Raw genomic sequence first — 13099 nt, forward strand, 5'->3', positions numbered from 1 at the left:
TGGCTTCCTGTCTGGGCCACCAGACTTTGAGGAAACCCACAAAAGTGCTGGTGCTGTGACATCCTCCAAGTTCCATGTTTGTTTGTTTTCCGAGACAGGTTTCTCTGTATCTTTGGAGCCTGACCTAGAACTTTCTCTGTAGACCAGGCTGACCTCAAACTCACAGAGATTCACCCGCCTTCCAAGTGGCTAGGGTTAAAGGAGTGCTCCACCATCACCTGACCAGCTTGTTGATCTTGTAACCACAATCAAAATTGTGCGTGCGTGCGTGTATGTGTGTGTGTGTGTGTGTGTGTGCGTACACACACATGTGTTTCCATCTCACCTGAATTTTAGTAATGTCCCCTCCTCTTGCCTTTATCCTGTCCCCATATTAATTAATTGGGCCACCTGCTTTGGTTTTGCAGCTTCTCCCTGGGTACAGTCTGACTTGCCCAGATGTCTCCTTTTCCTGGCAGCCTCCCCAGAGTCCCCTTCTTCACAATATCCCAAACCCCTGCTAGCCCTTGAGCCTCTCCCTTCTGCTCCCTGCTGCCTCTGGTTTCTCCCATCAAGAGCCCTCCTGCCACTTTTAGGCAGGCCGGAAGACATTCTGTCACCAAAGAGGGAGCCAAGAAATGACAAAGCCAAGCAAATAGGCTTTTATTTAAAAACACAGCATTGTTCTCACATAGGATTTTTTTGAAAAGCCCAAAAGAACTGTCTGTGCTGTTATTCGGACAGAGAGATGCCCTTTCCCAGAGGGAAACAATGTCCTTGTTTGGAAATTTATGAAAACTGCAAAAATCCAAGATAACTTGGTGTCATCTTATGTGTTTGGGATTTCTAAGAAGATAGTTTCCAAGTTCCCTCTGATAGGAGGTGTCATCTCAGGAAATAGCCTCACCGTTCAAATGTGTATTACATAAGCAAGTTGCATATCCTGAATATATACAATAAAAATAATCCAACAAAACTAACTGTGGAGATGGACAACCTGAGTACTTAGCACATGAAGTAGAAAAAGGGGTGTCTGCCACCAGCCTCTTCTCCAGTGTGGGGGTGTCCCTTCACCTGCCCCCCAGCAGATTCCACAGCTTGTCTGCCACTGGTCTTTGCTGGTCTCCATGGGTCCTTGGGTCTCAGACAGATCCTAGAGGAACGGCTCCAGGAGCTCACCCCCTCCAGCATGGTTCTACTGCTCAGGGCCCCTCAGTTTCCTAGCATCCTCCCTCTTATCAAACCTGTTCCTAGTCTCCATGGTGACACCGCCTCACCCAGCTTCTTTGGGTGGCCTGGTTGCCTCACAGGGTAAACCTCTGAGAACATTTTCCTAATGTGCCGCCAGAAGCTTCCACTTCCGGTGCCCAGAGCTACCCCTCTCAGTGCCACACCCTCCATTCACTTCAGTGTCCTCCCCCATCAACACCCTCTGCATCCCTCCCACCAGTCCAGAGGACACATGGCCCCTCTGGGTATCCCGAGGCCTACTGTCAGCTACCCACCACACCCTCTTGGCTGTCAGTGACATTTGTGGGCTCAGTGCAAAATAAAATTTGGTGTCTAAAAATTATTAAGAATTTCCTAATGGCAGCAATAGATAATTAAGCCTGGGTACTCCAGAGTGGGGGGGTCCTACACAACTGAAAAGACCTCATGCCCTGAACTTAGCCCTGGAGAGCTGTGTGTATTGTGTTATATGTGCTATGATGTATGTGTGTTGTGTGTGTGTCACATGTATGAATATGGTATGTATTTGTATGTGTTGTCTATGTACGTATTTTGTGTATGTGTGTGTATAGTACAGTGTGTATGTGCATGTGGTATGCTACGTGGTAATGTGTGTGTAGTATGTGATGTGTGTGTGTGTGTGTAGTATGAGGTGTGTGTAATGTAGTGTGTGTGTGTGGTATGTGTGGGGCACTTAGCAGTGTTCATTGATGTGGTGTAGTGTACATGTGATGTATGGTGGTGATTATACTGTGTGATGTGGTGTGTTCATAGGATGACGTTTATAGGTGATGTTCATGTTCACAGTGGTAGAGCAGCATTTGTGTTTAGGTTTGTGTATCCAGCTCAGCCACAGATTAGCTAGATCCCTAAACAGCATCACTGGACACGATATCTACATGGACAAGGAAATGGACTGAAGGGTGAGCAGAGGCAGGAAAGGAGTCAGGCTTGTTCACGGTCACACAGCCAAAGGAAGTCTTCCCAACATTGATGGAAAGATCTGGGAAGCTGCTTTCTTCTCCCAAAGGGCTCTGCCTTCCTCATAGGTAGACACCCCAGGATATTTTGTAACTTTGAAAAACTAGCTCCAACATGCAAACTGCTGAATGGAGGAAGTACCTGCCTGTGGGACACATGGATGCCCAGGACTCTGAAAGACAATATAGGAAGGCATATTCAGACACCATGTATCTCAAAATCACATGGACAATCACGTTGGTCTTCTAGGACAGTCATGGGTCAAAGCTACAGACTTGACAGGACAACCTCTGTTATGGGGGTGTCTCTCTGTCATTCCCTCTGCTCCCTGAAGGGTCCCAGTGGCATCCTTTGGTGTCAGTGTGGAGGATCTGGGCTTTGGATCCGATGCTTGGCCTCCCTCCTCAATCCTTGCATTCCTTCCCCTTCCCCTTCTCTGGCATCAGCCTCACCCCTTTCCCTTTTGTGAGAGCCAGGTTGAAAGGGACTCCCCCGATAGACACCATTTGAAATCCACCCTCCAGCCCCACCTGGCCCCTCTACAGCAGCTGGGCTGGGTGCTTGTCTGGGGCAGGATGTGGGGAGGTGGGGCTGGGGGTGGGGTGCAGCCCCCTTGTCCCCAGGGGAGAACAATGAAGCCGCTGGCCTTGGTGGTGAGGTGGAGGGAGTGGGTGCGGGGGCATGGAGCTGCATCAGAGCCTCTGAGTGCGGCCCCTGGGGGGACAGCTGAGTGATGAGGCCTGAGTCACATGCCCTGTATGCTCCTTGAACTCCCGCTCCCCTGCCTGTCAGAACACATCCAGAAATGCACAGGGTAAATATTTAGAGGTAATCGTTTTGTGTGTGTGTGTGTGTGTGTGTGTGTGTGTGTGTGTGTGTGTGTGTGTGTGTGGTACCTTGTACCTCCTCCTTACTGAGGATGAGCCAGGCCTGGGATTCAAGGGAGAGGAATTCAGGCACAATCAGAATTGTAACCTGGGCCTCTGTGAGCATTGCTTTAGCCGGGCATCATGCGGGTTGAACCCAGGCTGACAACCACCAAGGAGTCCTCTTAATTCATGGGCCCCGTCTTCACTTTGACCGGTGTGCCAGGTGCAGCTTCTGCTAAGGCCATTCTAGCCCCACAGGCCTGCGGATGGCCCCTCCATTTCCACAGGATAGTGGGGAGGGGCTACAGACTAGAGCAGGCCATGCTGTGCATGCCAGTTTTCTTGGCTTCACCCTGCATGGAATGTCTTCCTTCCTTGGAAGACATGGAGTTAGAGCCCAAGCTTTATCAAAGATAAAACATTTGAGACTAAACAGTCTTTTTATAGACTAGAGCTGGGCTCTCTCTCTCTGCACATGTTCCCTACCATCCCCAGCCTGCCTCTCTGAGCATACATGGGAAGAAAGCATGCTTCTGGGTGCATGGAAACTGGAAAGTTTGAGGGTGAATTGTACTTCTGGGAGAAGGCAGAAGCTACATGGGGACCTACCTATGCTGCTCGGTGATGTGGTCTGCCTCTGCAGCTGGAGGGAGCCATACATCGAGGCAAGAATCAGCTGGTAGGACTTTGAGACAGGATGTGTCAGGCATGTGCCTGTAACCTCAGACACCACTGCTCACCCAGGCACAAACAGAAGAAAAGGTTGAAATTGGGCAGCACCCACAAATCAAGCCATCGGCTCTCCACCTACAGATCTGTGGAGCTGAGATCCTTGCATATAAGATACCAAGAGGAAGGTGGAAGGAAGAAGGAAAATAGTTATTAAGTATGTACTATTTACCAGGCAGTCTGTAAACATTAGCTCACTTAATCCTCACAAAGACCTATTAATCTTTTTTTTTAAATGAATGAGGAAATGGAGAGTCATAGAGGTCAAGATGGGTAACTAAAGGAGAAATTTGATTTGGGGGCTTTCTGACTCTACTCAATCCTCTTTTATTTGTTTTTTAATTTTAATTTTTAAATTTTCGTGTGCATTGGGGTAGCGGAGTATCTGGGGATCATAGAGTTAAGTCTGGGAGTTGGTTCTCTCCTTCTACCATGTGGGGTTCCAGGGAATGAACCTAGGTTATCAGCTTTGGCAGCAGGTCTTCTTATCCACGGAGACACATAGTTGGCCCCTTTTTCGTTTTCCTGAATGTCAAATAGCAGCTCTCCTGGGATTATGGTAAGGATTAAAGGGGATTATTGGGATAAAGGCTAGTCAGTGCCTGGTATTAAGGTGGGTCTTCAGTAATGTTGATGTAATTATAGTGATGGTTTTGTGTGCAGGGCATCTTAGGGCATAGTAACACAAGTTCTTCCGGATAATATAGGCAATTTAGGATGATCTAGACGGTGAATGCACATCCAGCTATTCTGGTACCTGGGCATCTTCTGGGAAGTGTCAAGAGATCAAGAAAGGCAGAGGTCTAGAGAGGCAAAACCGAGAGGAAGAGGCTGGCAGGGACCGAGAAGGCAGTGAAGCCCAGCACTACTGAGCAGGACAACACATGTGGCTGGGGAAGAACCCAGGTCCAGGAATATTACTCTCTGCAGCTTGGGCAGTGACCCTGAGTCTCAGAGTGAAGGCTATGCTCACACTAGGGACTCTGCCTTCCTGATCTGCTTCTCCTCCTCCTCCTCCTCCTCCTCCTCCTCCTCCTCCTCCTCCTCCTCCTCCTCCTCCTCCTCCTTCTCCTCCTTCTTCTCCTTCTCATTCTCCTTCTTCTTAACCCATCCTGGCTCCTCTCTTAACAGGGAGGTGGGTTTACTGGCTAACCATAGCTAGTCCCAGAAGAACCTGCCAAAGGAAGCATTAAAATCAGAGAGGACAGTGAGAGAAGACCAGAAAGTGACCCCATTTTTTTTTTTTTTTTGCTCCTGGAGTTGCATGTGGCTGCTGTTGTCAGACAGCCTACGGGGTCAGGATGACATGGTCGGAAGGTGGAGGAACAGCGGGAAGCCCTGGGGTCCCCCAAACAGGGCTGGAGCAGAGCGTCACCGCTGGCACAGCCGGGTACTCACAGCCTTCTTTTCGCCTTCTCTCCACGCAGAGACCTCAGTATGAACAACCTCACAGAGCTTCAGCCGGGTCTTTTCCGCCACCTGCGCTTCCTGGAGGAGCTGTGAGTTGGCAGGCGGGCGGGTGGGAGTGAGGGCGCGGGCAGGGTGGAGGGCGGAGGGTGGGGGGCAGAACTCGCAGGTCAACAGTTGTAAGGAGCACAGTGGAGCTCGAGAGAGAAAGGAGAAAGGAGGACTTGGGAAACAGTCGAGATGGGATACACGGGTGACTCCCAGAGTACCTATGTCAAGCCATGCGGCACCAGAGTTCTGAGCCAAAGTTCTCTGCAGCTCTTTCTCAAGACAGTCTCACTATGTAGCTCAGGGTGGCCTGAAATTCACTGTTGGTGCTCAGACTGGTCTTGAACTTGCTATCCTCCTGCTTAAGCTCCTGAGAGATAGGATTTCAGGCATGAGTCACCATACCCAGCATAGCTTTCCCTCTTTAAATTTTTTAAAAATTTTATGTGTATGGTTCATGTATGTCTGTGTATCACATGCCTGTTGCCCCAGGAGACAGAAGAGGGCATCAGATCCCTTGAAAGTGAAGTTACAGATGGTTGTGAGTGCTGCCATGTGGATGCTAGGAATTGAACCTAGCTCCTTTGGAAGATAAGCAGTATTCTTAACCTCTGAGCCATCTTTCTAGGCCCTGGCTTTCACTAGGGATCCCACCTTTCCCTGGAAATCACCCTTGAACTGCCATCACCCCTAATACCAAGGCTGTTTTCCACAAGAGGGAACGCTCCCTGTGAATGGGGCTAGTAGAGGACAGGCAAGTCAGCTTTTAAAGGTGGCGGAGGTCATCCTGATGTGGGTGGCGGAGGTCATCCTGAGGTGGGTGTAGCACAGCTTGGATGGGAGTTCATAGGAGAGCTAAGGCTGAGGCATTTATTTGACAAGGCCAACTTTCCGTCTCCCACTCTGAGAAGGGGCTGGACCAGTGTCAAAGGCCCTGCCTAAAGGGGCAGTCTACCACCTAGGCCTATTTACAGACCCCAAGTATGGAGACGCACGTGTTACCTTTTTAAAAATTAAAAAAATTATTTATTAATTATGCATAGTGTTCTGCCTACATGTATGCCTGCAGGCCTGAAGAGGGCACCAGATCTCATTACAGATGGTTGTGAGCCACCATGTGGTTGCTGGGAATTGGACTTGGGACCTTTGGCAGAATAGCCAGTGCTCTTAACCTCTGAGCCCCAAGTGTCACCTTTTAAAGCAACAAATGTGAAATAAAGAAACTAGAGACAGAGTTCCCCCAAATGATGGAGACTAACCAGGGACTCGGGCACAGGGCTCTATCACTAAACTGTATCCTCATTGTGGAATAACAATTCTAAACACGAGCTTCTAAACTGGGCATGGTGGTGAACGCCTCCAGCTCTAGCACAGGGCAGGGGAGACAAGAGATTTGTGAGTGTTCAGTTATCCTGGACTACCTAGAGAGGCCCTGTCTAAAAACAACAACAAAAACCCAAACAACAACAACAACAACACACACACACACACCCACACACACACACACCAAGCTGTAGTTTCCTTATCTGAAATTTGGGTGTGTGTGGGGATAACACAGACTGAGCATTCTCAATCCAAAAATGTGAAATCTGGAACTTTTATGAAATAGGATCTCAGTATGTAGCTCAGGCTAGACTAGAATCCTCTATGTAGCCAAAGCTGGCTTTGAATTCATAATCTTCCTGTCTTAAGCTTCTAAGTACTTGGATTACAGGTGTGTACTACCACACCTAAATTTAAAATTTGAAATTTGAAACTTTTTGTGTACTGATAGGTCACCACAGTGGGCAGTTCTGCACCCAACTTCATGTGACAAGTTTGAATCAAAGCACAGAGCACTGAAATTTGTTGTAGGAATAAAGGATTGTAGTATTGGAGTAATAACTCAGCGTGTTTGAGGTACTGGCCTCCGTCGTCGGCACCCTGCCCTGCCCAAACAAGACATCATTGCATAAAACTACCTTCAGGTTCCGTGTTTATCAAATAATCAAATTTTGGTTTAGTTGGTGAGATGCTCGGGGAATAAAGTCACTCACCACCAAGCCAGACAACCTAAGTTCAGTCCCCAAATACCGCATGGTGGACAGCGAGAACATTGGTTTGTCATTTGACAAGCATATGTGAGTCATGGCACATACCCACCAAATAAATAAACGTGAAATCAAATAAAGCCAACTGAATTTATGTTTAAATTGGACCCATACCCTAGACAGCTCATTATCTAGATGCAAATATTTGGAAATTGGAAAGAATCTCAGCGCCAAGCACCCCTGGCTCCGAGCATTTCAAACACGGGATTGTCACCGTATCCTGCACCTCCCAGGATTAACTGTGAAACTGGAGCTGATGCCTGTGCGGTGTACAGTGAACTGAAGATCTCAGTAAATGGCATGCGTTGCCACCTTCTACCCCCTGTACTCCAAGACAGCAGCTCACCCCCTACCTGGCAACACCACTGACCTCTGTCTTTGATTCCAGGCGGCTCTCTGGGAACCATCTCTCACACATCCCGGGACAGGCATTCTCCGGCCTCCACAGCCTGAAAATCCTGTAAGTAGAGACTAACACTTTTCACATCAGTACGTGGCCCTGAGAATGACAGCCAGAGGAGTTTTGTCACTGGCTCTGCTCCTTGATTCCTTGTCTCCACTTTTCATTTCATTCATTATTTCCATTTCTTTGCCTTTCCCTCATCTGATTTGTAAACAAAGATTAAAAGGAGCCCAAAGTGCCTGGCAGCCCTTCAGGGAGGAGGCGACTTTGTTTATGAGTGATGATCACAGCAGGACCCAGCTGAGGTTTATTTTATTTTTTACATTTATCATTTATTTATGTGTGTGTACAACACGAGTGTGGAAGCCAGAGGACAACTTTGGAGCTGGGTTCTGAGGCAGAACTCAGGTCATCAGGACTGGCAGCATGTGCTTTTACTCACCGAGGCACCTCTCTGGTCTTTGTTTTAACTTTTGAGGACTGGAGATATAGTTCAGTTGGTAGAGTATTTGCTTAACATCCATGAGGCTCTGGGTTAGGTCCCCAGCACTGTAGAAATCAGGTATGATGGTGCATGCCTGTAATCCCGGAACTCAGAATGAGCAAGAAGCCCAGAGGATCAGGCCGCTTTGTCCATGAAGCGCTTGTCATATAAGCGAGCAGATCTGAGTTGAATCTCCAGAACCCACTTAAAAAGCCAACAGTGATGGTTTGTGCTTGTAAACTCCAGCATTCAGGAGTCTGAGACTGGCGGATGCCCCGCCCCCAAGGGCTCAGTTGCTAGCCAGCCTAGCCTCACTGGCAAACAAACACCAGATCCCAGTGAGAGACTGCCTCAAACAAACAAACAAGCAAAGGAGAAAAAAGAAAGGAAGGCAGGAAGGAAGGAAGGAAGGAAGGAAGGAAGGAAGGAAGGAAGGAAGGAAGAAGGAAAACAAGGTTAGTTCCTGAAGAATGACATCTGAGGCTGACTTCTGTGTGCACATGAAGCCACACACATGTGTTTGAACAGGCATACGCACACACACTAAAGTTCAAGGCCATTCTCAGCTACATAGTTTGAAAACTTTTTTTTAACCCAGTACATTTTAGTTCAGTAAATTGTTTTGTTTTAGTTAGCATGCAAGATAATTGACTTTATTTATTTGTTTTTTTTTTGTTTTTGTTTTTGTTTTTGTTTTTGTTTTTTGGTTTATTGAGACAGGGTTTCTCTGTGACTTTGGAGGCTGTCCTGGAACTCGCTCTTGTAGACCAGGTTAGTCTCTAACTCACAGAGATCCACCTGCCTCTGCCTCCCTAGTGGTGGGATTAAAGGCATGCGCCACCACTGCCCAGCGATAATGGTCTTTATTTTTACTTTTCTTTGTGTTAGAACCATTTAAACGTCCTGACTAAGGAGTTATCTCATGACACTAGCAGGTGGGAAAACAGTGTGCACGATGACATCTTCATCTAAACCTGTCATTATATGTCACTCACCCACTTCCCCTGCTACCCTCCCCGTGCTTCAGTTCTTTGATTGACTTTGTTTTGCTTTTTGGTATTTGGATTTTTTTCTAGACAGGGTTTCTCTGTGTAGCTTTGGAGCCCGTCCCAGAACTCACTCTGTAGACTAGGATGGCCTCGAACTCACAGAGATCTGCCTGCCTCTGCCTCCCGAATACTTAGATTAGAGGTGGGCGCCACCACTGCCCGGTGGGTCTTTGGATTTTTGAGACAGGATCTTTCTATGTAGACCTGACTGACCTGCAACTCAGCAACTTGATATGTAGACCAGGATGCCTTCAAATTTGTAGTGATTCCCTTTGCCTCTGCCTCCTGAGAGTTACGCTTGTAAGTGTGAGCTACCATGTCTAACATTCCTTCCTTCTTTCCTCCTTCCTTCCTTCCTTTCTCCTTCCCTCCCTCCCCCTTCCCTCCCTCCCTTGCTTCTTTTTAAATATTTATTTATTTTATGCAAATGAGTGCTTGATCTGTGTGCACACCTTTACACCAGAAGAGGGAGTCAGATCCCATGTCAGTCACCATGTGGTTGCTGGGAACTGAACTCAGGACCTCTGGAAGTGCAGCCAGTGCTCTTAACCTCTGGACCATCTCTCCAGCCCCCCTTTCTCTGTCTCTTTCTTTCTTTCTTTTTTTCTTCCTTTTTTTTTCTTGAGAGAAGGTTTTGTTTGGATAAGGATAGCCCTTCTGCCTGAGACTCTGAAGTGCCGGGAATACAGCTTCCATCTTTTTGCTTAGTGTCTGCACCTCCAGCTCTAAACCCTCATGATCACTGTGAAGGATCCTTCAGATTACGCTGCCTCCTCCAGCTGCTTCGTACCTTCTCAGGAGCAAAAGGAGAAAGAGGTTGGGAGACAGCCTGGCATTCTCTCACTAACCTCTTCTTGCTAGTGAATTGTCAGCCCATTGTAGAGGAGGGAAGACTGAGGCACTGTCTCTTCCCATCCCAATCCATGATGCACTTTGGCCTAGCTAAGTCAATCTTTCCAAGAGGGGTAAATGTGGGAAGAAACGGATGCAGAGCTGAAGGCGGGTGGAGATCCCAGAGAGGGCACAGCATCCCAGGGACCAGTGTGAAGAGAAGATGAGCATTTGAGGGGCTGATCCCAAAGCTCCCGGGGCTTCCCTAAGGTGGAGCACGCTTCCCAGTTCTGCTGCTTGGCCCTGACTCTACTTGTGACTCTCTGTACAATTGCACAGGCTGTCAGCAGCACAGAAGTGTCTGGCAGAGGAGACAGGGTCTGAACTTCAGTTCTGGGCCCACGTTTGGAATGGTACCCACCCAAAGGGAGATCTCTTTCTTGTTTTCCCAAAGTGACTCATGGGCTGACAGTGATCCTTCCTCTGGAGCCCCTGCTTCCAGAAGGTCATCAGTCTGAGCACTTTCCACCCCTGGTATCCTCAGCTCTCTCCATCGGCTGCGTAATCTCTGGCTGCAGCGCTCGGAGGCTTCCGACTTACCATTGTCCCCTGCTCTCTGCTCTGTCTGCCTTTCTGTTACCAGCTTCTCAGTCCTTCCTGCCTCTCTGTCTCACTCCCTATAGCTGCCTGGGTGCAGGGGGGGAAGCGGGGGAGGAGGCATCTGGAACCCACAGCACAGTGCAGGCGGCCTGCTTGGTGGCATATCTGTGCCCAGTGGCAGGTTCAGACCTGCAGCGGATTAGGGGGGGGGGGGGGTTATGTTTGCTGGGTCTTCAGAGGATGTGAGCAAGGCTCACGTCCTGTTCCTAAGGCTCCAGCTTTAGAGATGAGCCTTCTCTTTCTTCTCTGCCTACGTTAGGCAATAAATCAAAGCCGGGGAGAAACCACAGCATGCCCGCCCCCTTTCAACCAGCGGCGCCTGGGCCCAGTGAGCAGGTTGGCCAAGAGCTGTGGGTGGGACACAGGACAGCAGGGCTGCTCACCCCCACTCCGCCAGTGACCCCCATTTCACGCCATCTCTGAAACCACCAATCACTAAAGCCTTGTGTCTGCAGAGTTCCCTTTTCAGGGACAATGGGGGACCCAACTTTCCCCCAGAGCTTCAGAGAAAGAGAGTTCATGTGTGTCCTGGGTGCAAAGTCCTTTCCAACATCCAATGTTACTGTCACTGGTTGCGGGTCCTTGTTTCTCAGACCTATAAGAAAACTAGAGCAGTAGAGCCCCCACCCCCCCCACCGCCGTCCAGCCTAAGAGTTTCTCTCTGTACAAGGAGACTGCAGCTATCTGCCTTCCCAAGGTTGTGGCTTCTTTTCTGAGGCATGGCCGTGCCGAGACGAAAGGGGAGACAGTGGACAGGATGACTCGAGGGATGCTCTGCCTTCTTTTCGTCCCGGAAGTGAACAGCGAAATGTAAGGGATCTCTCTCCCCTTCTTAAGGGACTGCAGCAGAGTCCCTCCCAGGCGACCTCCCGACCCTGACCTCGGCTCTTCTCTCCTCTGTGGGTTTTCCAAGTCCTCAAGCTTGCGGCTTAGAGCAGATCTGATCAAGAGACTTAGGCTTCGAGGGCCCCTGCTAAATTCACACTCCTACTGCCCTAGACACGGACCTCCGACTGTCCTGCCCACTATGCTTTTGCAGGGCACGGAGCAGAGCTCCTGGATCCTGGTCCCAGCCCAACGGTGTGTGTGTATGTGTTGGGTTTCCCCACACTAACTTCCCTCAAAAGCCCTTCCCATCCTCTGCAGACCTCCCAGGACCACCAGCAGCCACCCTGGTTCAGATTGATGTGGCCCCATCTAGAACTACACAGTGCTGACCACGCCCCAGCTGCCTCATACCAGGCCCAGATTTGAGTAACAGGGCTGGAGGTAGGGAGGCTGAGGTGCTTGCCTCTGCTCTCTGCCTTTAGGAGCCTGGGCAGGAGATTTTCCCAGGAGAGAGCCTAGAGCCCAGAGTTTATGACTGAGGGTTCCTGGCCAGTGTCCTCTTAGTAAAGACTAAAGTTCTGAAAGTTGTTCTCTGCTTCCGATCTTGGCCCATCCATCTAAAGCCTGACTGGAGGCAGACAGGAGCACAGAGGAGCTAGATCTCAGGCTCAGCCCAAGGAAACCTAGGGCAGCATCGATTTTAGCCTTTTCCTCGCTGTGTGGACTACCTCAGGTGGGCACTGGCTGCTTCCTCTCCCTCTGGACTTGAATGGAATGAAACTGACCTGGGAGGGATTCATGTTGCTTGGGAGCATTGAGCTCTTCCAACCTGGCTTTTGAGAAGGCTGTGAGGAACCCAGGGAGACCCCCTAGGCTGTTCTTCAGCAAGAGGCCAAGCCCCATCCCCGCAAGGGACTGGATGGCAGGGAGTGGGGCTCTTTGGCAGCAGAGAGACTTGAGGGCAGAATCAAGGCCTCACAAGAAGTGGGAAGCAGGGAAGATGTCTAGATTTCTACTCTCTAAGACTTAGCTTTTCTTCCTTTTATAATGAGGGAGTTGGAATGAATTCCTCAGTAATTTTAGTCGCAGAATTGAAACCCCAAACATTGGCCAGTGGTAATGGTGTATACCTGTACCCCAACCCTGAAGAGGCTGAGATATAGAATCCTTGAGTTCAAAGCCTCAAAAGACCAAGACTTGGGAGCTGGAGAGATGGCTCAGAGGTTAAGAGCACTGGCTTCTCTTGCAGAGGACCAAGGCTTAGTTTCTAGCACTGACATGGTAGCTCACAACCACCTTTAACTACAGTTTCAACAGTTCCAGCATCCTCTTCTGGTCTCCTCCAGTACTAGGCATGCACATTGTGCACATACATACATATAGGCAAAACTCTTATATATTAAAAATGCCCAGTAGCAGAGTACTTTCCTAGCATGCCAAGGCCCTTGGTTCGATCCCTATGTGGGAGAAAAACAAAACAAAAACTCTATACAGAAATGTGACTGCATAAA

General features: G+C 49.1%; 1 protein-coding gene across 1 annotated transcript in view; it reads left to right on the plus strand.

Moving 5' to 3' along the window:
* Window positions 1–13099, plus strand: part of Lgr6 (leucine rich repeat containing G protein-coupled receptor 6) — a 120200-nt gene that overhangs the window by 21772 nt on the left and 85329 nt on the right. The window contains exons 2-3 of the mRNA XM_005073388.4: window positions 5216–5287; window positions 7722–7793. Of these exons, the coding sequence (XP_005073445.1) occupies window positions 5216–5287; window positions 7722–7793 (144 nt within the window). The remainder of the gene's footprint in view (window positions 1–5215; window positions 5288–7721; window positions 7794–13099) is intronic.

The sequence above is a fragment of the Mesocricetus auratus genome, unplaced genomic scaffold, assembly GCF_017639785.1.
Source record: "Mesocricetus auratus isolate SY011 unplaced genomic scaffold, BCM_Maur_2.0 Super-Scaffold_100676, whole genome shotgun sequence".
Taxonomy (NCBI): domain Eukaryota; kingdom Metazoa; phylum Chordata; class Mammalia; order Rodentia; family Cricetidae; genus Mesocricetus; species Mesocricetus auratus.